Genomic DNA, 25,362 nt, shown 5'->3' with positions numbered 1-25,362 from the left:
CAGAATCCAGCCCCGCCTGCATCTCTTAACCCAAGCATCCTTTTCAAGCCTAGTGTTGTGTACTGACTTTCAGCCTGTTCTGGATTTTTCTCCTCCCCACCTCCAAAGCCTTCACAATCTCAGGTGCTGAGTGTAAGGGAGGAAGGTCAGCGTAGCCGCACAGGAAGCGCTCTCATCCCTGACAGGAGAATCAGTGTCTGCCCCAGGATCCAGAGTGAATTGGGTGCAAAAGCAAAACCACAGAATAGGAATCTCCTCCATCCAAGGTTTTCTGCATTGTCCTCAGCCATCTTCCTGTCTTTTGACATCACTGCTCTTCCCAATGAAACCTTTTTCTCATTTTCTACTATGCTTTCCATTTGGGAAATTGCTCATGTTCCGGGGCATACATTAGATCCTCACAGTCCTTACATAGACCTTAAATGTTGATGCTATTACTAATTGAAAATTTCACTACTGGCAATTAAGTAAACTGAGGCACAAGGATCACTGTAGAACTTGGAAGATACAGAGTCAGGTACAGGACCATTCTGATGTGAAGTGATTTTTTTCATGGCAGGACTGAGATAGGAAAGTTTCAAATTCTTATGTTAATTTTCCTTGAAAAAGCAAATATTTGCCATAATATATAAAAAGCATCTATAAGTTGTTGAGCTAGGAAATAAACTGTAATAACTGGAAAAGCCAATCACCCAACAGCGAAGTTATGCAAATCCTAGTTTAATTCAAGGATAGATACATGTGATTTCAATGAAAGAAACCATAGTGTTTCCTTCTAGTCTTACTCAATGGTCCACCTTCACATTTTCTGAGGATGTTCATTGATTCATTAAAATAATTGTAGTTTTGGTTTCTTGCCTTGACCAGTTTCAAAAAACATAAAATCCTAGAGAAGAAAAAAATAATGATAAATTTAATTTTCAGTAATAAAACTAAGGCTACTCTTCAAATTAAGAAAACTCAGGGGACTCAAGAGTGGGAAGCAGTAAAGTTTTGAATTTGAAGCCACACTGATCTTCATAGTGAGAGTCTTTCTCAAAGCAAAAGAAAGACAAACAAGACACCAAAGAATAACCTAAATATGAACCAAGCAAAGGAAAACGGAGTATGTATATATACTACAAATAAGATACTATACATTCCTAAGAATGAAACTTTTTCGTAAACAACAAAATGGATTAAACTGGAAGACACTATGTTATTTGAAATAAACCAGAGGGGGGAAAAATACAGTACAGCACAATCTCACACATGGAGTGTAAAAATGTTAAACTCATCATTGGAATCAAAGGGAATAGAATTACAGCACCTGAGCCTGAGGGTGAAGGTTGGGTTGGGGGAAGAAGAGTTGTATAAAATGCTCTAAAGGTTTATGAATGAAGGATAATCCCTAGCAATTCACACACGGCACAATAACTGGCAGTCTACCACTACATCATGTATTCCAAAATTGCCAAAACACATTACAAAATAAAGACAACACGTGTGCTTTATATCTTTGCATTTCTTGGATTCCATGGATTCTTTGAATAGGAACCATGTCTCTGTGCGGATCCAAAGTATAAGAAGGACCTGAGAGAATCTCAGAGATTGAGCTAAGTGTCGCCTCCTTCATAAAGCCTGGGAAGTAAAAGTGTATTCTTTCCTTGTTTAGTTTTCTTTTTGTATTTTTCATTTGAGAGTTTCACACATGTATACAGTAAGTGTGACTGTGTTCACTCTTCATCTTGAGTGTAGAGATTTCCAAGTTCTTTCCAGATCATTCTGGAGACTCCACCTGAGAGAAGAATCCGTTGGGGACAGACTTACGATGAGGAAGCAGGCTCCGAGCGTCACGGCCTTTATCCGTACGTCCAGGTCTGAAGGGAACTGCACTCCAAAATTGTCCACATCTGTCAGGAATTCCTTCAGAACTCCAGACCAGTGCTTTGAAATCCTGCCAACCGCTATGCTTTCATCAAGAGATTTGATCTGAATTGGAAAAAAAAAAAATATCAGTGAACCAGGGTAAGGGCTTGAAAAGTTCCTGAAAACTAATAGTAAAACTGCTTTCATGATTTGAATAACAGGAGACAAATACTCTATTCAAATTGTGCCCTCGTGTGACCAAACATTAGAAAGGTTGTTGCGCAAAATGAGAGCATTGGGCATCACGCATGGAAACTTCACAATGTTTTCCCAGTGTCTTCATTTGTTTCCTTTCACTTGTTAGTTGTAGGTCAGCTTAAGTTCTGTTAATGTTTCTGAAAATAGAAATAGCTTTGCACACACCTAGATGACTTCTAATGTACTGGATTTATTTTTACACATACCAGTATATAAAGTCTTATGGTAGGTATTAAATAGTCATATACGTACTCAGAATATTACACATACATGCTTTATAAGATCGCTTGTGCCTGCATCACCTGTATTTTCTAGTACTGGCCATGTCTGTGACTAGATCTATAGGTTAATGGAGGCCAGGTTTTTTGTACATGTAACTGGACTCTAAGAGAGGAATGAAGAGCTGCATGGTTAGGAAGAGCAGCAAGCAATGTGACAGAGTGAGCCTGGAGATAAGAATTCATAAGGATGGAGACAGAGTCCCAAAAGCCTCTCAGGAAGGGATAACCCTCATCAGCTTTAGAGTATTTTTGCCCCTTCTGTGGAAATATAAGCATAAGTTTTAAATCAGATTTATGATCAGTGAGTTAAATAACAAACATTCCCTTAGCTTTAAAAAGAAGTTCTCCAAAAGTAAAACATAGAAACATGTTTCCCATTGAACTAATTCAATATAAGAATAACAAGGAGATTGCAGTGAAGCATGATGGGACAGTAGGCACTAGGCCTGTACTAACTTTTTTCTTAAAAAAAGAAAAGATTCACTTATTTTTCTTTGTATACAGGTATGTGTAGGTCTGTGTACCATGAGTGTGCACTGCCTGAGGAGCACTGTACCTGAAACGAGGAGGCAAAACAAACCCTTTTTTCTTAAATCGCTTCTCATCTGGCATTGGTCAGAGCATGGTGAAGAGTAGTCAATACAGAAGTTGTGAATGTTTTAAGATGACTGCACCTTGCTCTCCTTTAACATTATATGCACTGACCTTTCATTGGACCACACAATATTTCTTTGACCATGCCATTTCCCTTTTGAAATATCTGCACAAAAATCTCCACTACGGGTGTGTAGTTTCTTGCAAAATATGTTCTATTTATAAGAAAAGAAAATCCAATAACCACAATCACATCTGCTACCTCGAAATCAACGTTTCCTCCACAACTGCTCGGCATACATGGACCAATAATTTTTAGAACAGCCTGCTTCTTCTTATTTTGAACTATAAACTTTGGCTTACATGGGTGCCAGGTCTGAATAACATAACCTATTGGCACACCAGGAGGAGCTTGGACTTCTATCTACAAATAAAAAACAAAACAAAACAAAACATCGGTAAATATGCTTATCATCATGTTATATATTTGTGGCTTCGTTTATAAGAATGACAGACAATGCTCCAATCCACAACACCCCTTAATTAGATCAATGCTATTTCTTTTCTTAGTTTATGGAGGAGGTAACTGCACCAAAAAAAAAAAAAAAAAAAAAAAAGGTGAATTAACCTGAAACAGCTTGCTCAGCTAATACAACAGAAGGGATCAATTGAACTCTTGACAGCTTGCATGCTATATCCCCACTGATATATATATATATATATATATATATATATATATATATATATATATACTGTCTAAATTATTTACAAACATTTTTCTTAAACTTGATTATAGACAGTATCTCATCTATATGGAGAGAACTCTAACCATGGTGAATTTTCAACTATTAGTCCTGATATTGTATAAGAAAAGGACTTTGAGGGTTAGATTCATGACCCTGTTATTTATTTACTAGGAGGCTCATGTGGAGTTATTTCTGATGATCAAGCTTCATGACCATGTCCTTGATTGCAGCAATTTCCTCATCAAACACATTCTCCTCAGGTGTTGCTATGCCTGTAAGATGATAGCTAGCCTGAAGGACATGGAAAAACAAAGTAATTCTTTATAAATTTACTCCTTCAAAGTACAGTTAAGTGTGGTCTTAAACCTCAAATAACTGTTTTCCTGGTATCTCTGTTTGAGACACACTTTACGGACATTATTTACAGAATCACTGTGGTATGCAGGTAGACATGGTCCTAGGCTAATGAAATTCAGGCAAAGGCGACCTTCCCAGCAAAGTCTCTAAGCCATGGTCTCTGCTCCGAAAGACACATTTGCAATGAATAGACCATGAAGTGATATGAAACAGGCAGCTGGACTTCAGCTGAGGAAATCTCCATCTGGGGAATGTTTACTGTGGACACAACTTACTGTGTTTATTGAAAAGAAAAAAGGAATTTAAAATTTGGGAGATTGTTGTTTGTTTGTTTGTCCCTTAGTACAGTGTCCAAATCATCAGATAAATCATGAAATGAATATAAAAATATATATGTAAATACCCTTCTCGTAATTTTTCTGTCAATGCATTCATTTCTAGAAACAATATTCCAACACATCCTGAGACATACAGCTCCATTAGTTTAGGCTATACCCACCATGTTCATTTCTGACAAGAGATTTGGCCAAAATGCCTTCCCTTGAATATGTGAAACTGTCATTTAAGCTCTTACTCAACCACAAGGGAGAGATTAGCCAAGAGCATAGGCTTATTTATGTTTCTTCCTATTAAGTTGAATGAGGACCAAAATATTGCTCAGGGATCATTTTGTAAATATCAGTAACATGGCAAAAATTCTTGATAAACTATCTTGCAAAGTAGGCAGGTAAGTATTCACAGACCTTCTGGAGGCAGCAGGGGAAGAAACAAGAGTCACATCTGAGTGGTCGCTCCAGAGATATGACTTCACGACCGGAGTTATCAACGATACTCATGGAGAAATACCTATAGTCCCCACAGCAAAAGCGTGTGAGGAAATTAGACTGTTCTACGGCATAGTAAATATTCTCCCCAAATTTGTTCTTGATGTTGTATTTGTTAGCAGTTTCAAAACCTAAAAGGGCTAAAGAGGGGAGGGGAGGCAATCATAATCAACAGTGCATTGACATCTTCAACCTATCCTAAGATAATGTGATATCTAGATAGGCCAGGTTTAGGTGATATTCCAAGAAGTACAAGGAGAGGGGGGATAAAAGAAGGTATATTTAGATAATCCAGTCTGAGGGAAGGAAATGCAAAAGAAAAGGAAGAGAGGCTAACAAACTAAGAAAGAGTGGTGAAAGATGCGTGGACAAACGTCCACTTCTGTAGCATAGTTTCCCTGCATTATAGAGAGGCTAAAGAATGGGGGATGTTTTAAAAATTATGTGAATGACTATACAAAACCAGTTGGGTTGAGGTTTTGTTTTATAAACCATATTTTCTTTTGCACTATATTTGTGCCACAGGGATACTTACTCTTCATGCACACATGTAAAAAAATGCAAGAGACGGAAAATGGAAGGTGATGAACAACATTGTACTGAGCCCATGCACTCTTGAGGAGTGGAGGTGGGTTCTGGATAGGGAGCTAGTGTGAGAAAAGTGCATGGCAACTCAGATCAAATTTCGACTGTCCTATTGCAGTGCTACCTCAAGATATGCCACAGGCATCCCAAGTGAACTCCTCACTGGCGTTTCCTTTCTGACAAAAACAGAGAGGTGTCAAATGCAGATAATCAAATGTCATCTCACCGTAAGCTGATGATGGCAATTTTCTCTTATTTAGAGATAGTCAATTAATAGTCAAATTTGCCAATAGAAAAAAAAATGTGCTACCAGTCCTATTACTGTGGACTCATTTTTGAGTCTTCAATGAGACTTGAAGAAGCCTTAGAAGCAGTCTCTTAAAATTTGGCATGGTATCCATACCCACCAAAAATATTTTTGCACAGATTTTTAAAACTATTTTGATATTTAAAAGTGTTTATTTAGAGAGCATCTATAATTCAAATAGCAGTTCAATTACGTAGCTTAGTCTGTACTTGTTTACCTATAAAGTGTGATCAACCAGGCTTACACAGCCTCTAGTTTCCTTCCAGTTCTTTGGAAAATTAAAACCAGCAAAATGAAAACATCTATGCCAAGTCTAAAGATATAGTTGAGTGGTAGCATAATTGCTTAGTGTGCACAAGATTTGAGTTCTAGACTTGCAAAAACAAACAAAAGAAAACAATATATAGTTCTATCTGTAGCATCTATTTATTTTCCAATAAGATGAAGGTAAAAATGCTGGTCATAGACTCAGGTGGTGAAAATAAATAATATTCATCTTTTTATTATTTATAATATAAAAAATAATCACATTTAAGAAAATAAGGAAATTTCAAAGACATTATTATTTTTTAAATCAAGGAATGAAGAGCCAGCAGATGTGGATTAATATTTCACAGTGAGTGTATTTGCTGTACAAATACGATGAAATTTACACATTGAAAAATTATAAATAAAAGGCTATATACTATATAACATGACTTTGGGACTTAAAATTCACAGTAATATATACTGTGGAATTGAATATTTATAAACATTCAAAATATAAAATATTAAAAAGAGAAAGGGTTTATTTCCAGGGAAAAACTTATTTTAGAAAAACCTAATCCAAAGATATTACAATATTGAATAATGTACATGAGAAGCAATTTAATGAAATAAGCAATACAAGGTATTTTAATAAAGTCCAGAAGTGTGCTGTACGATGCATCTTCTAATTTCTTCTGATGGAAAAGAATGTTCGTTTAGAACCTTAAACACCTGTTTAAGGTGACCATGAATTTAAAAGGTTTCAGGTAATTTTTTTTATCATGCTCTGATAGAAACAAGATGTATAGTTCACACGTCTTTCCATTGTCTCCCTCCCCCAGCAGTTATCATGTTATATTCAGTTTGGTTTTACACCTGTGGACCCTGGACCTGAGGAGCCATTTGTAGGCACCTGGCCTATATTCTGCTCAGCATCTTCAATACAACAGGGCTCCGTGCTGAGCTAGGGAGTGCAGAGGAGCCCTATAAAATCTAAATTCCAATGGTCAGGGCTCTAACAGTGATTTCACAGAGATTCTCCACCCCAATTCCCAGGGACCTTTCACTGTGCAACCTGAACCACTGTCTGCATTTCTTTGCAAGGCTCACTCTGGTTGCAACTTGGCAGAAAGCAGCTAAGAAATCCATTAAGGTGATAAGACACAAAGGTAAGTTCTGGGTGTTCTTTTTCAAATTAGTGTTTATGACGAAGGCAGCTGGCCATCATAATATTTATCAAAAGACACATTTTCAAAAATGAAAGTACCCAGAGAAAACTACTTGTTTAAAGACTGTGAAGAAAGACATTGTAAGCAATCAAGTTTGCCATCCTGCACCATCAAGAATGCTGTATGTGTGGCGTTCAATATGCCTTTATTTTTGTCATCTTTCTACAAATACGATGAGTAGAATAAATACAAACCTTCCACAATCTCAAACTGCTGTTGAACCAGAACATGGTCTATCTGTCACAGTGAAAAGAAAATTAAGAATTTCAGATGTTTCACACAAACAAATTTGGATTTATATCTTTATTATTTAATATTATTTATAAGTTGTTGCCAACACTTATTATTAACAAACTCTCATATTTGTTTACTTATGAATAACACCATATTTCCCAGCTTTTTCATTAAAAACGTATCTACTGAATGAACTTACCACTAATGTGGGTCAGTTGGGCCTGACCTGAAATAGCTATAAAAATTAGAACACAAATTTCTTTCTGGAAAGTTTTTATAAAATAGAAAAACATTTTTATTCATTTAAAGAGGTTTTCTACATGTTTGCAAATTATTGTCAGTGTCATTGCTTGTAGTAACTGAGGGCTTCTATACATTTGATGATTTCTTGGCTTTTGTGTGGTAGGTTTTTTGTTGTTGTTGTTGTTTTTGAGACAGGGCTTTCTTATATAGCCCATGAAAGTTTGCTCTTACCATCCACCTGACCTGGCCTCCTTAGTGCTGGGCACAGAGGATTGGGTGATCATGCCCCTTATGACCTTGACTCTTAAAAAAAGTTTCAAGGTGTTTTTCAGAAAAAAGAACAAGTACATGTTCAAGAGATAGTTCATTTGCTGAACTCCAGATGCTCTTTGGGGAAAACACTGAACTGTAGACTCTTAGCATGCCTACCTGATTTATAAAACAAAGCAAGTTTCAACTTAGTAGTGCTATGTTTAACTACATGCAGCGCTACAAAACCCAGAATATTTTTTCTCTTACTGTTGGCGTTTGGGATATTGTATTTGTCTAATACTAAAAGTAGTATGAATAAAAATATAACTTTACTAATTGCAAGTAAACAGATCATGCTACACACAGAATATAAATTTATTTTTTCAGTACAAGTTACTGAATCTGACCTCTAAGATTTACTAAATGTTTATTTAAAACACCAAGACATGTGTTCAGTATTGTGATTAAGGAGTACAGGATGAACCGAGGACCATGCAAGGAGAGGACCTAGACCCCCTGCTCAGATGTGGTGGATTGGCAGCTCAGTCTCCACATGGATCTCTGAGTGAGGAGAGCAGGGGCTGCCTCTGTCATGAACTCGGTTGCCTGCTCTTTGATCTCTTGCCTCTGGTGATGCAGCCTTAGCAGGCCACGGAGGAAGAGAATCTAGGCAGTCCTGAAGAGACTTAACAAGCTATGAGCAGATGGCAATGGTGGATAACTCTCCCTTTCAGTGGACTAGAGAAAGTGGATAGGGGAGAAAAGGAGGGAGGGTGGGATTGGGGGAGTTGAGGGAGGGAGTATTCAATTGGGATATTTAGTGAAAAAAATTGTGAAAAATTAAAAATTTAAAAAATGAGAGACAAAAAATGGAGTACAGGATAAAGAATCAAGTATAAGCTTTAAGAGGGCAGGTGTGCTTTCATAGGCTTATAACTCTGAGTCACTAAGGTGTACTATATGGACCATAGATTCTTCGTGTGTAAATGGTTATAATTATAATAGTTATATATCATAAAGGTTTGGTAAAAAATAGCATGTATTTTGAATAAATATTCTACCTTTCTCCACACCCATGCCAGATTTTGTTGTCAATTGTCTTCTTGATAACAGCACAGGGTGAGATAGAATAAAAAAAATATTTTTAATCTACATTTTATATCCAAGGATAGTGAACACTTTGAAAGGTGTTTACTAACCAAGTGTATTTCTCCCTTCTGAAAGCTCTCTGTTCAATTCCATAGCCTCATTTTCTGTTGGGTGCTTTGTTTTCTTGCAAATTAGGTTCTTTGGGTTCTTTCTTTACTCCAGACACTAATCATTTATCATACGTGTAAGTAGCAAAGGCTTTCTTCCGTTCCTGGGGCTGCCTCTCCACTCATTTAACAGTTTGTTTGTGTTAAGAAGATTTAGTTTCATGAGAGACCATTGCTTGATTGCCAGTCTTATTTTTCTGTGCTACTGGAGTCCTAGTTAGAAATTCCTCACCAAGCCTGTATGCACTTGGAGAGCACCAGGTCTATGTTCTCTGACTCACACTCTCATCAGGGTTGTAAATTAATGCAGACACAATGAAAATCAACCTGAAGCTTCTGCAAAAGATTGGAAAGAAAACTTGCGTTTGTCCCAACTCTGTCCCTTATGGACATATATTCAAGGACTCTCTAAAGCTTACTGAAGAGATGCCTGCACACACATGGTCATGGCGGCTCTATTCAAAATAGGTAAGAAATAGAACCAGCCTATATGTCCATCAACTGATAACCGCATCATGAAAATGCAGTATATACACACACAGTAGAATTTTATCCATTTATCCATCTGTAAAGAAAGTTTGAAATAATAAAATTTGGAGGTGAATTGATGGAACTGGAAAATATTATAGTGACTAAAGTAAACTCTAACTTTGAAAAATCAAACACCATATGTTCTCTCCCACATGCAGATAGATTTGAATTTTTATTTATTTATTTTTGGGGTTTTTGGGTTTTTTTTTTTTTTTTGAGACAGTATTTCTCTGTGTAGCCTTAGCTGTCCTAGACTCACATTGTAGACCAGGCTGGCCTCGAACTCACAGAGAGCCACCTGCCTCTGCCTCCCTGAGTGCTGGGATTACAGGCGTGTGCCACAGTGCCAAGCTGGGTTTGAAACTTTAGATGTGTTTATTTAAATTGTAATGTGTGTAGAAACCCCAAAGGAAGAAGAGGCATGGAAGGGCTGAGAGTGCTGAAAAGGCCTTACAAAAACTGAGGAAGGTAGCATACATGTGATTTGAAAACTGAGGGAATACTGGAAGTTGCAAGGAGTGAGTGATTGGGGAGAAACACAGAGAACAACACAGAAAGTGTAAACAAAGATTAAGGCTATATGAAGAATGCACACCAAAACTTACTGCTTTATAAGTTTCATAATTTTAAAGTGTAGAAGGGATATACCATGCATGAGTAGATCATGCTTATCCCAGAAGTTATACAGTATGAGATTAAAATCCAAGTGACCAATGTCAAATAATCTCCCTAGGAATTATTGAAGAAGATCCCAGAAGCTCCCCAAACAGGTTACAGCCCTTGCCATTGATTGCCCACCAGAAGCAGATGGTAAGTCTCTTGCTGAAGCCCCTACACACTTTGGTTGCAGAATTCAATTTAACAGGAAAACTTCCTTCCTGCTGCTGGATTTCAAACAGTTTGTGAGCTTCAGACCTTGTATACAATATAAAACCAACTTGTCAGGCAAGATGTCCCTACTGCTGAAATAGTGGCACAACTCTTAAGCAGGCAAATGACTGATCTGAGGCCTGACAGGAGGAAATTCATGCCTTGAACCGGGGACCTGGTCAAAGTCTTGTGGTTGGGAAAGTCAAAGGCACTGGAGATGAATCTAGTCCTTTACTAAATAGACATATCAGGAAACTGCTTCCAAAACGTTTACACTTATACCCACAGACTAGTGCCGCCCTCAGTCTTGATCAAAGATGCTTCTCTTTGCAGTGAGTGTTGAATTAATGCAGACGAATTAATGGCCAACGTGCTGAGAACAAGTGGTTGTTGAGTGCTTAGTCTTAACCAGAATCCCCCTATCCCCATATCGCCCACTCCCAGGCTCAGGGAACTTCACAAAAGATGGAGCAGAATGAGCCAGAAGATGAGAAGAGGCCTATGAAATACTGTCATCCAGGTATGAACTCATAGCAGCTGTGTTCCCCTGCATAGGGTCAATAGAGAGGCTCACAGGGCTCAGTGCTCCTGCCCCCAAGGCTGCCGGGGGCAAAGAAGTCATTTCTTTAGTGATTTAGGCACCAGTAACTTACCTATGCTCCTGTGGATAGTGCAATACTCATGCCCAAGGATAGCTCCCCCCTTTTTTTAAATTCAGTGGATTTCAAACAAGCAAACAAATAATCAAAAACATACACACACACACACACACACAAATTCACACACACAAAGACAAAAAAAATGGGATGAAGCCTTGGGTGGTGGGAAATACTTGTGGGTACAGGTGTGAGAGAAGAGAAGTAGGTGGGTTAATGTGACTAGAATTTTATTGTAGACATGAATGAACCTGTCAAATAATAAATAATTGAAGACTATATTATATATTGTGTTTATAACAAAGCCTAGAAATGTGTTCTAAATATATACTAGTGTTTGACCATTATCATAAATCACCTCCAAGGTAATAGAAAATACAATTTCCTAAGACATTCAAACCTTACTTTAGAAATAAATCCATAAGAATCAGAGTGATTCATTTATGATGTTTTGTAATAATCTCAACCCTTGGGATACTGAGGTAAACAGTAAGAAATTCCAGGCCAGCCTGTGGCACCGAAAGTACCCTTTGTCAATACTTACACACACACACACACACACACACACACACACACACACACACAAACATATATGAATATTTACTATCTCTAACTTTTATGAAGGAACAGTGATTACATACCCATAAGTAAACTAGAAGCATGGTCTTGTTTATGAACTTTTTGTTCATTTGAACTTACGTGAATTAAATATTCCAATCCAGGCGGCACATCATAGGTGGTACTACCGGTAGCCATGGGGTCACAGCAGGTCCACCTGGCTGCTTAGATTCTGGTGACTTCAGAAGATAAAGAAGGCTGAGCCTGCATCTGCGTAGGTGGGTGGTGGGTAGGACTGGGCAGCCAGCCTGAGGCTCTGAGGAATCAGGATGTCCAGAAGTTCCAGAAACAGGAGTGAGCCAAATATTTTTTTTACTGCACAGGAAAATGGAATGACCAATCATTTTGGAATTACTCTCTCTCTAGGTTGACATTTCAACTCTCGTATCCATGAACCTTAAAGTATGACTGTTATTTTTTAGAGCTGTACCAGTGAAGTATGTGAGACTTTATATCTACTATTTTTGAGGGTGAACAGAGGTGGCAGACAATTTCTCTTTTGGCTCCGTGGCACTTTTCCCCAAACTAAAACATTCCCATCTAGAGGGAAAAGGGAAACTCAGAAGCCCCAGGAAATAAACGAACCTCGCTTATCAGAGAACTATACAACATACACAAGACCCCTCCCCAAGATCCCAGGAGCAGAAATCAACTGCTATGAAGAGGAGGCTCTCCTGACATTTGAGCTGACTCCAAGTTGTGCTGAGAGCTGTAAGGAATACATCTTTTGTGAGTTATAAACCAACCAGAATGATCTGATTTTTCATGATGCAGTTGCCTAAGAGACATCCATACTCCTCTATGCGACCTTTCACACACAAGTCATGTCAAAAACCTCAGATTGGACTTTGGCGGAGCTGCTCCTGGCTCCCTGGAAAAAGTTAACATAGAACACTAACCATTCAAACTTGACATGTAAAATATGTGAGATGAAATCACGAATGACTAGAGTTAGTTATTTGAAGATTTTGGCGAGTTCATGGAAAAGGGCCTTAATGGAAAACCAAAACAAAGGATGTGAATGACTATTTCTAGCACCAAAGTATCCTGCCAAAAAGAATAACTTGGAATCCTGAACAATAACTTCTATATGTGTCGAACAGGACACGGTCATCTACTCTATGGCTATTTGTCAAGGTCTGGAGTCATTTGTCTATTTTACACAATTATGAGAAGGGTGGTACTGGAGTGTGATGGTTAGTGGCCAGGAATGCCACCACCATGCCCAAGTGCCCAAATGGCTCACTTATAAAGAAAGAATTCTCTATTCCAGATAATATATAGCTTTATATAGAGCGAGCTTTATATAATATAGTTCTATATACATGCATATTTATATAAATATTATATGTATATATAAGTATATACACATATAAATGTTTTTATATGTGCATATGTATAAATTTACAAATATATACATGTATATAGAATTATATATACATTATATATTATATAGAGAATTCTATATGTATATAGAATTCTATAAGGCTCTCTATAGAACTATATTTTATAGTTCTATATAATCTATATAATATATATAGTATTATAATATTATATATACTATTTTATATATAGTTCTAAATATGTATGTAGTATATATAGTATTATATATATTATATTTATATTATATAAAAATATCTTTATATATCTTATATATTTATATATTATATTTATATTATATATAATATATTATATGTTATATATAGGTCTATATATGTATATAGTATATATATAGTTCTAAATATGCAATAATATGTATAGCTGCAATAAAGTTTCACATGCGTATTTTTATAGTTCATAGAAGAGCAGTTTTTCGGCTTTATAATATAATATCACTAATAGCTACAGGAAACCTAATATTAAAAATAGGCAGTGAGTTTAAGTAGAACACAGATGAAGGAAATCCACATGTCATAAAAAGTAGGGCTTAGAAAACAGAAAATACATAAATGCCTTATCAACATAGTTTTTATAGTCAATTCCTTCTAAGTAAATGAAGTTATAGATGATCTATAATATAATTGTATCTGTTGTACAATGAAGAGAAACAATTATCAAGAAGCTAATTTGCACTTAAGCAGCTTACAATTAACTTCCAGAAGAAAGAAAATGTCTCTAAAATAAAGTTTTCAAACACAGGCATCTATTTTAGACAGATAGAGCTTAAATGAAGATGGAATTGCCAGGAAGATGTGAGATGCTGTAGGGAAAAACAGGAAAGAGGGAAGAGGAAAGAAAGTGAAACCCCTGATTTGGGAGTCAAATTTGGCATACTTGCCAAGACATATATAAAGAAGAATGGGAAGCTGTCAGTAACACAACAAGACACAGTTTGCCCCTTTGTAAGGGCTTGCACTTGCTTGGCAGGCAAGAAGGGAATCTGGGGAGAAGGTTGAGTTTATGACACTGTATCTAAACAATGTGGAACAGTCAAATTCCTTTCTAAAAAAAGAAATTGAAATGATACACAAGAAGGGACAAGTTAACAACAGCTTTGATACTATAGTGAGGGAAGGAAAACAAAACAAAGAAAAACACTGTACTAACCATAGTTGAAAAAAGTTCTAGAGAAGGCCTGATTTTGGTACTAGAACTGCATGGCCCAGTCTGGACTTGTCTTCTCCCATCTAGCCTAGCCTTGGGGCTTGATCATCATCCACACGTTGTTTATCAGAAGGACTTTGAAAGCTGTGGTCCAGCCCATGATGGTGACACATTTTCCTAAGAACCTCTGGCGAGTACATTCAATGGGGCAGAAATTCAGGAAGAAGTGCCATGAACCTCAGACCCTCAACAGGAAGCAACGCTAAAAACTCACTACAGCCTTCACAATCTACACATCTGAAGGAAGCTGTCGACCCAGTTCGCAGCGTTGGTATTTGTAGTGAGAATTCTGGAATTTTGGTTTAAAAAAAAATAGCAGAAATATTACAAAGATATGTTTTCATTTTAATCCCAGGTGTGGGGCTAGGGGCTGCTTTCCTGTCAGCAGCAGCTGACTATGATTTGCCTCGTGCTCTAGCGGAGGTGTGGTTTTGCCAGCTGGAAAGAGTTTCAGCAATGTGTGACATTTGAAATTCTGGGAACTCTTCAGAGGGTATATAAATGCTAGAGCCCCAAAGGGCAGCGTGGGTAGTTGTTGATTCAGGTGGCTGAAGTTTCTTAGCAATTGTGCTCAAGGAGGAAAGGAATTAGATTCAGAAATGTCTCTCTCTCTCTCCTCTCTCTCCTTCTTTTTCTCCTATCTAGCGACACAGGGTGATACCAGGGGAACAAAGGATAGGAAAAAGAAGAACCCACAAAGTAACAAAGACAAGCTACTGGTATTATACTCCTGGAATGGTCCAGCAGGATAGCAAGAATAGAATTCCTGTGCATAGGACTGATTATGTCTGGAATGCGAGGATCCTGTCTATTCAACTGAAGCAGCCAATTTGAGAGGGTCTGACATGGCTGTGTATCCAGATTTGTCCAATAAAACAGCTGCGTCAAACACTTGTAATGTTTATCTGTTCTCTGCTCAGGAAACATCCCCTTTTGCATAGAAATCCCCAGAAGAAAACTGAGTGAATTCTAAACAGTGCTCATTTATTCATGCTTGCTTGCCTGCTTCCTACTTTTTAACCCTGAAACCTTAAGCTACAGGTTAATGAGGAAGAATAGCTCCTGGCAAACCAACTGCAGGATACATTTTCCATTCTCCTTCTGTAGAGGTCCTTGTGCTCACAGGCAAGCACGAGGGAAACTAGAAATGCTGAACTCACAGGGCTGTCTATTTAACAAAACAAGATGTGTGGTGTATTTTCCTCCCTGAAGCCTATGAATGGTTATAGTTAGCAGCCTGGGGACCTGTACTTATCTGTGGTGCTAGGCCACCCCTGACTCTCTTAGGCTATTATGTTAATTTCAGACTTCTCCTCCCTAGACCGGCATCTTGAGCATTGTTTCTCAGTTAATGAAAACCGTGTTTATCAGGGACTGTTTCTGATATGAACTCAATAGCTGTCTCTTTGCTCTCCCCCTACCCCCCACAAGGTAGGAGCAGCCTTACCAGGCCACAGAGGAAGACAATGCAACCTGACCTGATAAGCTAGGGTCAGAAGGAAGGGGAGGAGGACCTCCCCTATCAGTGGACTTGGAGAGGGGTAGGAAGGAGATGAAGGAGGGAGGATGGGACTGGGAGGGAATGAGGGAGGGGGCTACAACTGAGAGACAAAGTAAATACACTGTAACTAATATAAAAAAATAAACATTTAATTAAAAAATAATAAATTTAAAAAAATGTTTATGGGTGAAGTCACACTTACTTTACAGCAGTCTAGGAGACCTCTTTGCTATCTGGTCCAGGCTACACAGACCTTTATCTCTAGTCATTCTCCTTAGATCCTCATCTTGAGCATTCTCAGTAAATAGAATCCATCTTTATGGAAGTGGTCAGATGTACTTTGAAAAGTTTCAATGTTTCATATCTTAAGCTTCGTTGAACACACGGACTGAGTTAATTGTGATCGGGAAACTTTTTTTCCAAAATTGTGCTGTGCTTCAATATGCCTAAAATAAACTTGCTGGAGTCAGATTCTACAACCAACAGCAGCTACTGAGTCGTGCTGAACTGGATTTCCTTCTTGCCTAACACTGATCATTACTCTGTCGGCACTAGTATTTGCAGAGACAAACACTACCACCCACCACCACCACCACCACCACACACACACACACATACACACACACATTTTCTATATGTTACATAATCATAACAATTGTATATATTATATAATTAAAATGCATGTGGCTACACATGGTTAAAGTACTTGTTATAGATGAAAAAAAATGATCTTTATGAAACCTGTCACTATGCACAGAGACTTGATCATATAAAAATGACATAAGTTCTGGTGCTAACTGACCTACCTTTAGGTTGCTTCTCAGAGGAAATGGGAACACAGAGTAGAAGATACAGATACCAGTAATGACCATATGATGGAATATTATTAAGCTATAATTACTTCCTCCTTGTTTTGTTAAGTGTATGTGTGTGATTTCTGTATTTCTCTTAACCTCTTAGCTTTTAATCATGCATTTATTATATATCACTGTGTTGAAGCATTTCTATTGGATGCCATAGGTTATCACATATCAAGTAGAGTAGGAATCAGTGAAGACTTTCCACACTTGAAGGGAAGAAGGATCAGTGTGTTTCCGGTTGTATTTGTATAGCTACTTTCTGTTCTCTGTACTCACTGTTCTGGCTTTCCTTCTGTTGCTGCAATAAACAACGTGATAAGAAACAACTTGTGGAAGAAAGAGTCTACCTGCCTTATATGCCCTGAGCACAGCCCATCATTGATAGAAGACAGAAAAACTCAGGCAGGAGCAGAGCAGGAACTGTGTACAAATGTTGCTTAATGATATGTTTTTCTCTGGCTTGCTCAGCTACCTTCCTTTCATAGCCCAGACATCCCTGCCAATGGATGCCACCACCACAACGGTTTCAGAACCTGCATCAATTAGCAATTAATACATGTTCCCTCTGACATGCTCACAGGTCATTTGATGGAAGTGGTTCCTCGATGGAGGTTTTCTCTTGATTGTGTCAAGTTGACACAATCTTTTTTATTTTTTTCAGCTTTTAGGAGCTTTATTTTCCTTCTACCTTTTTCCCTTCGCTCAGTCGTCTGCAGAGGAGCTCAGGACCACTCAGTGGTGGCTCCAACTTGCTCAGTGGCCTGCACTGTGGGAACTGCTGACCAGTCTTCAGTGGTTGGCTGGGCACTCTAGTCATTCTAGTCCTCAGTGGCTGGCTGGGCACTCCAGTCTTCAGTAGGGAACTGCTGGATGGGTACAGCGGGAACCTGCATACCCTCAGACCAGTCTGCCTCCTTGGGCTGAGCAACAGTGAACTCAGGAGCTGGCACAGTCCATTCACCCTGGAATGCCTCCTTTGTTCACGGCCGTCTCAGCAGCAGCCTGGTCCTCCTTCTCAATCTCCTCTGGGTTTCTGTAGAAGTAATTATCAGGCATAACCTCCCATGAGTGCTCACTGGAGATAGTGCCACACATGCCCAGTACTTCCTGGGCCAGCATCCACCACATCAGACCTCACTTGTTGCTGCACGGGATGGCCATGTCCACATAGTGCAGGGGGGAATCTGTGTTGCACTGAGCAATGGTAGCCAGGTTGATGTAAGAGGCCTCCATGAGGGCCTGGTAGTCAGCCCTGGGATCTGCCACCACTAGAAGCCATGACTCCCTGAAGGCTACTTGGATCTGGTTAGTGAAGGTCCCAGGTGTAGAGCAGCCATCAATTGGAGTGGCTCCAGTGGCAGTGGCAAACTTCAGCTTAGCTCTCCGGCCGATGTTCCTGGAGGAGATGACGCTGACATCAGCATGGTTCTCAATGGCAACAATAGCCTGAGCTGCAAGTAATAGCTTCTCCCAGGTCCTCTTCAGGTTTCTGATGTAGATACCATCACTCTTCCTTTAGTAGATGTATTGCTCCATCTGAATGTCAAGGTTGGTACAACCTAAGTGGGTTCCTGCGGCGAGGAATTTGAGGACATCATCTTCCTTCATCTTCAGGACATTAAGGGCTCCGGACACTGTGTAAGTTTTCTGTTAAGTTATGCCGGGAACCAAAAACAAGGCTGTATGGACCTGTCCCCTGGCAGCAGGGAAAAGCAAGTTGACACAATCTTGCTAGCACAATTAGCCCTTTGTAAACTTGACACAGAATAGATTTAACTCCTTAAGGCTCTATTTTCAGGTGATTCTAGATTGTGTCAAAGAGATTTAAAAAAATAACTTTTTAAAAATTAGGTAGAGTTACAAGGAGATATGTGACTTCCTGGTTGACAGTGAGTACATCTATGGCGGTTAATTTTATGTGTCAACTTAAAACTGGCCATAGCATTCTCAAACCAAACTTAAGTCTGGGTGTGTCTAGAAGGTATTTTGAACCTAGTTTAGCATTTGAATCTGTGGACTGAATAACTAGATTTCCCCGTCTTATGCCGGTAGGCTCTCTCTACTCTTTCAAGAGTGTAAATTGCGAAGAAGAGAAATCTCTGCTGCTTCTTTGGGTTAGAACCCTAGTGTTCTTCTGCTCTTAACAGTTTTGGCTTTCAAGCCTTTAGGCCCAAACTAGCATCTCTTTCACTGGTTTCCCTGATTCTCGGATTGAACTACAAAATAGGATGGTTTTGATTTCTACTTTATAATTGACTTTGAGTCTCAGACTTTGTGTAAAGACAATTTATTACTTTATATATCTTTAAAAATTTGCATTTACTTATTTTTAGTGTAGTGTCTGTGCATGCATACGTGCATGCATGCATTTGCTTGGTGTACACATGTGTATGTGTGCATGTATGAACACGTACACTTACAAAGGAGCACATGTGTATTTCGGAGGACAGGTTTTCATAATCGTTTCTCTCCTGTTAGCCTGTGTGCCCTAGTGACCAAACCTAGGTCATCAGTTTTGGCGCCATGCAACCCAAATGCTGAACCATCTCACCAGCCCAACCTCATATCTCTAGCTATGTATCTCCTGTTGCTCTTTCTGTCGAGAGGACTCTGACTAGTTTAATGGATCTATTCCAAGACATAGCATCACATACTTGGAGAAATGACTGGGCAGTGCTCTGGCTGAATTAACTAAACGTAACCAGACAATTGCTTCTCTGTTCTTATAATTTTAAAAATGCCAAAAGGATACAGAAGAAAGATAAAAAGATTTATATTTTGCTAAAAATAAAAAAGAACCCTAAAAAGAGCATGAGCAAAGCCATGTTAACAAATTCATGCTATATAATTTGCATAAGAATCATAATTACAGCCAGGCATGGTGGCTGTAATCCCAGCACTCCAGGAGACAGAGGTAGACAGATCTCTTCGAGTTCAAGGCCAGCCTGATCTACAAAGTGAATCCAGGACAGCCAAAGTTACACAGAGAAACCCTGTCTCGAAATATAATATAAAGCAAAACAAAACAAACAAAAAACAATAAAAAGACTCATAATTACACAAAATCTCATATCATAATTTGATTAGCCCATGCTCCTTTCTAACAGTGAAGTTCTAGGAAAGAAAACCATAACACCTCTTATATATTTATCATTTGTGGAGATCTTTGTCAAAACCATTCCATCAGAAATCACAAGTCCCCTTTCTTGCTGGGCCATTTAATCTCTGTGTCCCTTCACAATAGGTGGGGAAGAGGAGAAGGAACTGTGCAGGAGGCAGGCAAGGTTGACTTCACAAATTATATCAAGGCAGGATTTTTGAAACACAGAAAAAATTATAGGGATTTTATTATGGGAAGGAGATTTTCGATGTATAGATTCTGGTTGGCACCTCTTTCCAGCTGAGACAGTAGAAATTTGAACACAATGAAGTTGTTAACAGCTCTCCCCTCCGCTGCTTCCCCAGAGGGAACTTTACAATTGTCTAGGAATATCACCACAGTCATCCTTGATAAAATACCGTAACCAAAAGAAACTTAGGGGAGAAAGTGTTTATTTTGGCTTAGAATTCCAGAGGGGATCCAACTCAACATGGAAGGAAGAGCAAGAGCAAGAGGCCAATCTGGCAGTGAGAGAGCCAAGTGTTGACATTTCATCAGCACACAGGAAGTGGAGAGAGAGATGGGGACTAGAAGGAGGGTCCAGGCTATAATATTTCAAAGTCATGCACTTCCTTCAACAAAGCTCTGTCTCTTAGAGGTTCCAGAACCTTCCCAAACAGTCCTACCTGCCTGGTACCAAGTGGTCAAACACATGCGCCTATGAAAAGTATTTCACAATTATACCACAACAAAAGGTTAGCATTTACACACACACACAACATATAAAGATGTATGTGTGCATTATGCATGTGCAATTTCTGTAGGACTATATCAAGTGACAGAAAAATCTAAGAGCTTACTTCAGTTAACTAGCAAAATTATATTTTCATATTACAATTGTTTTTGCAAATGCATAGAAAAAGTTTTGTTTCTCAGAGTAAAATTAATGTGGACAGAAGAGTGAACTGAAATTCAAGAGATTGAGTCTTAGGCATAAAAGACAGTCCTGGCACCTGAGCTGCTGAAGCCAGAGGAATCTGAGTTCAAGGCTTGCCTCCAACACAAACAATAAATAAAGTTCCTTAAAGAGAGACATGAACAAACATTGTCTCTAACACAAACAGTACAATGATTATCTTAAAGAGAGAGATTAATAAACTTCCAGGAAAGTGGGTAGGTTGAGAGGTTTATTTTTCCAGTGACTATGAGCGCATGAGTCATCTTTGTTCAGTTTGGTGAGAGCGTTATTTGCTGTGGTGGTTTGATTAAAACAGGCCCCCATACATCCATAGGGAATTGCTCTATTAGGAGGTGTGAGTTGGAGTAGGTGTTGGAGTGGGTGTGGCTTTGTTGGAGGAAATGTGTCACTAGGGTTTGGGCTTTGAAGTCCCAGGTACTAAAGTCACACTCAGTGTGGCATTCACAGCCATATTTCTGTGGCTTTTTTTTTTTTTTTTTTTTTTTGGTGCTGGAGACCAAACCCAATCTTAGGGTGACTATTAAAAGAGAAGGCCTATAAAGCATCTTACTCCATCCCTGGTTCAAATATGTCTTGGAACCGGGCTATGTTGACTCAGAAATAGGAACTTCAGACCAGATCGTTCCTTAGTACCAGGAGGACAGTGACATTAGTTCTTCTTCTGTTGATCCTCCCATATCTCCCCCCCCCCAAAAAAAAAAACCCTCAGAAACCTCATAATTCTCACACATGGCATTTCCATTTCTAACGATAGGCAGGCCCTCTTACATGGTGCCAGCCAGATTTGGGGACGGAGCACAATTGTCCCTGTGGGTCTCGGTGTGGTGACACTGCTCTGGGCTGAGTGACTTGACTTGAGTAGCACACCCTCAGATTAGCTGCTCTTTGGAGGCGTCCCCTTCTCGATGAGCCGTCATGACTGTCCCAGTGTCGCCTATGAGGGTGCCCACGTTTTGAAGCTGATGGAAGGGTATGGGCGTCTCACCTGGGCAGGTGTAGCGAATTTGAACACTTGAGTGGGAAAGGAAGCACGACGCACAGTGGCATTTTTAGCCAGGTGGCAATGGGTTGGGGCGACAGACCTGCCATCTTTGAACTTGTCTTTGAAGGCTCCACTTGCTGCTTCGGTTTCTCTGGCCGGGAGTTTCTTTTCTTTCCTGTACCCCTCACTCTTGCTGTACACACAACCCATGACTGTGTTCCGGAGTTTGAGCAGTCTGACTGAGAAGCTCCGGAGCCTACCTGAACCCAGACTCTTTCCCTGGAGCTTGCCAAGACCTCCTATGCAATCATGTCTCCCTGTCCCCACCTTGGAATCTGTCACCAGCCAGTTGTGGAAAACTATTTGGAGATTCAAATTCTTGGCTGTTTCAGAACTCTTGAGCTCAGTCAGACATTGAGCAATGCCTTTAAAAAAATTAATTCGATCATGTGGTGTCTGTTAGCTCTTAAGACTCTCCTTGAATATGGCAGCATTTAGCCTTCACCCACCCCCCACGACCATCTTGAGGTGGAACGTTTTGTGTATGAAGACAAGGGTGAAGAGACTCTCCAACCTACTCCCTCAGAAGCATCTTCATGTTTCAAGGAAAGTGAATCTGAAACAGTCTTGCAGGATTCTCAGACTAATTCCCAGGATGAAACCGGACACCGCCCTGCCATGGGTATGCTGTCTCTGGCATTCAGGGTCTTTGCTTTCCCGTGATGGGCTCTTTGGAGCTCACGTCTTGTATGGCTTATGAATCCCTTTGCGAAGCTGGCTCTGGAGTGACAGAGAGAACCTCGAAAATGTAGCTGGAAAGGACGGTGAAGCTCACCCCATGCACATTCTCTCTTTTAGCTGCCTATCAGAATTCCCCTGCTTCAGCTTCCGCAGGCAGGGACCCAGCCTCTGCCTGAATGCTTCTTGGTTAACAGGACATATTGCTTTTGCAGAAGATCTGAGTGCAATTTCCAGCATTTATGTAAGGCAGCCCTGAAGTGCCCTTGACTAAGGATATAAGAGATCTGACATCCTCTCTTGGTTTCTGCAGGTCATCTTCACTCCCATACATTCACATTTGCAGACACACACGCACACGCACACACACACACAAACACAAACACACAAACACCATGATATTTTAAGTGACAGAGGACTCACTGTTTTTATAAATGGATATGATTCCTGACCACCAGATGGCTCAGTGTAAACTATTATACTCTCTCCATCTTATGCTGGTTTATATTGGCTCCACCATTCTACCTCACTTTCTTTCACTGTGATCTCATCTCTTTAGCACTGATAACAAAGTATACATATATTAGAATTAAGAGAGAGTGTTTAGTGTATTTCCTGATACATCAGAAGTACTTGCCGACTGTCATTATAGGCATAAATATTACCGGAAAATGTGCTTAGGGCTTTGTTTTCTTATTTCTTTACTATTTTTCACTCAGGCATGTTTTCAAACAAGTTTTGATTTGAGTCAGATTCTTTTCTACAGAAAAACTAATTATATGGCATCTTAAGAACTGTGCTCAAAGCTTTGGAAATATGCACAATGTGCATTCACTACCCAGAAACTTTGCTCAGTGTCAATTTGAATGGCACTATCTACAATCTTTCTTTTAGGTAAAAAATACACTAGTTAGAATTTGAAATGCTTATATAGTTTCACTTATTATAATCTAAACAATTACTACGTAAAAACTGCTTGGCCTTCCCTAATAACAGGCTTCCTTTTAGAGGCTGCCTGTTCTTTTTGATGTTCTGTCATCAGTGAATTCATTAACTCCTCCCACGGTGGAGGACAGATGTGAGCACTCTCCCCTTTCCTTTGTAGTTATTAATTTATTTTTGTGCTCTACTTCGTTGTGTGGCCTAGAATTCAGCGGTTGTGAAAAAGAATTGACTTTAATTAAGTCAGAAAAAAAAATCAAGCTTAGACATTTTCAAATGTCCTTTTCTGTTAAATGAACTCCTTAAGGATTTTTGAGTCCATATTTAACACAAACCCTAAGAGTTGAAAGCATGTTGATTACTTCAGAAATGAGTCATTATTATTCAGAATCAGATGGAGGTTGTAAAATATATTATTCAGACTTAAGCAATTCATGTTTCTGTGGTGTTTATTTCAGTTATATCCAGGGAATAGATGTAAATACGAAATTACCAGATATAAATATTTTTTCCCCTTGGGAAGCACAGCAAAGTTGGCTTTCAGTAGGAAAGTAATTTCCAGATTTCCTTCATAAGCAAGAACTATGAAATGCTTCAGGAACCAGTTTAAAAGGACTGCTTGTCTAATGGTAAGAAATAAGAACTGGAAATCCTTGTGCTTGAATGAACACACTGACCTGAATGAAAAATGGTGTGTTTACTTAGGCAACCCATACATTACCATTTTAAACTTGTGGTGACATTTAAAAATTGTGTGCAAGTTAAATGTTTGGTCCCTTGTTTGTGGTTAAATGTGAGGAAATTAGCTATTGAAATTTGCTACGCGTATTTTGAAAAATGTTAAGAAACCTCTTTCTTGTTTTCCACAGTGACTATACTCAATTATGTCCACATATACAGTGAGCAAGGTTTCCTGTCTCTGTACCTCCTCGCCACAACTGTCATCTTCAGCTCTCAGCTGAGAACCCCTCCTTTCCTGGTGTGACAGCACTCAGTGTGGTTTGGATTAGCTTTGCTGGGAGTGATGCTAGCCTCACGGAACTAACTGCTAGGAGGTTCATGCTTCTTAGATTTAGGAAGAGCTGCTGTTATTTCTCCCTTAACAGTTTCCTTTTTTTTTTTCTTTAAGACATTAAGATATGAACACATTTCATTGTATACATGGTACAAAATTGCCAAAAATAAAGGGGTTTTGTTGTTGTTGTTGTTTGGGGGTTGCTTGTTTGTTAGTTTAGAAAATTTGCCTTGGAACCATCTGGTCCTCAGTTTGTCATAACCAAGGAATTGATTCAACCTACCATTTGCTACAAATCTATTCAAATGTTTATGTCCTCATTTAATTTGTATAGGTCAAATATGTCTAGAATTTTATTCATTACTTTTACTTTTTCCCATTTGTTGGCACACAGCTGTTTTGTAACAATACCTATGATTGATCGTTTTTATTTCTGTGGTATTGGTTTCAATGTCTACATTTTTTTCTTTTGGTGTTTTTGAGTCAGGGTTTCTCTATGTAGCCTTAGCTGTCCTGGATTCACTTTGTAGACTAGGTTGGCCTTGAACTCACAACTGTCTGCCCACCTTTGTCTTCCAGAGTGCTGAGATTAAAAATGTGCACCACCACACCCGGCTCAATGTCTACATTTTCATCATTTTCATACATAATTTCATTTATTTGAGACCCTTCTTTTTCTTTTTCTTTTTCTTTTTCTTTTTCTTTT

The 25,362-nt window shown here is 38.9% G+C and overlaps 1 protein-coding gene and 1 pseudogene across 1 annotated transcript; both read right to left on the bottom strand.

Moving 5' to 3' along the window:
• Window positions 1-829: 829 nt before the first annotated feature.
• LOC129692978 (phospholipid scramblase 1-like) lies at window positions 830-12,073 on the bottom strand. The gene is made up of 6 exons (XM_055629495.1): window positions 12,017-12,073; window positions 7,470-7,512; window positions 4,828-5,048; window positions 3,244-3,405; window positions 1,810-1,971; window positions 830-886 (listed from the first exon to the last, which is right to left on the bottom strand). The coding sequence occupies exons 1-6, from the start codon at window positions 12,071-12,073 to the stop codon at window positions 830-832; spliced, it is 702 nt and encodes a 233-aa protein (XP_055485470.1).
• A 5,645-nt stretch (window positions 12,074-17,718) lies between these two features.
• LOC129692977 (40S ribosomal protein SA-like) lies at window positions 17,719-22,171 on the bottom strand (annotated as a pseudogene).
• Between the last annotated feature and the right edge of the window lie 3,191 nt (window positions 22,172-25,362).

Source organism: Psammomys obesus, unplaced genomic scaffold, assembly GCF_907164565.1.
Source record: "Psammomys obesus unplaced genomic scaffold, mPsaObe1.curated_primary_1811, whole genome shotgun sequence".
NCBI classification, from domain to species: domain Eukaryota; kingdom Metazoa; phylum Chordata; class Mammalia; order Rodentia; family Muridae; genus Psammomys; species Psammomys obesus.
The sequence above is the reverse complement of the archived record's forward strand: the minus strand, read 5'-3'. Positions and strand labels throughout refer to the sequence as shown.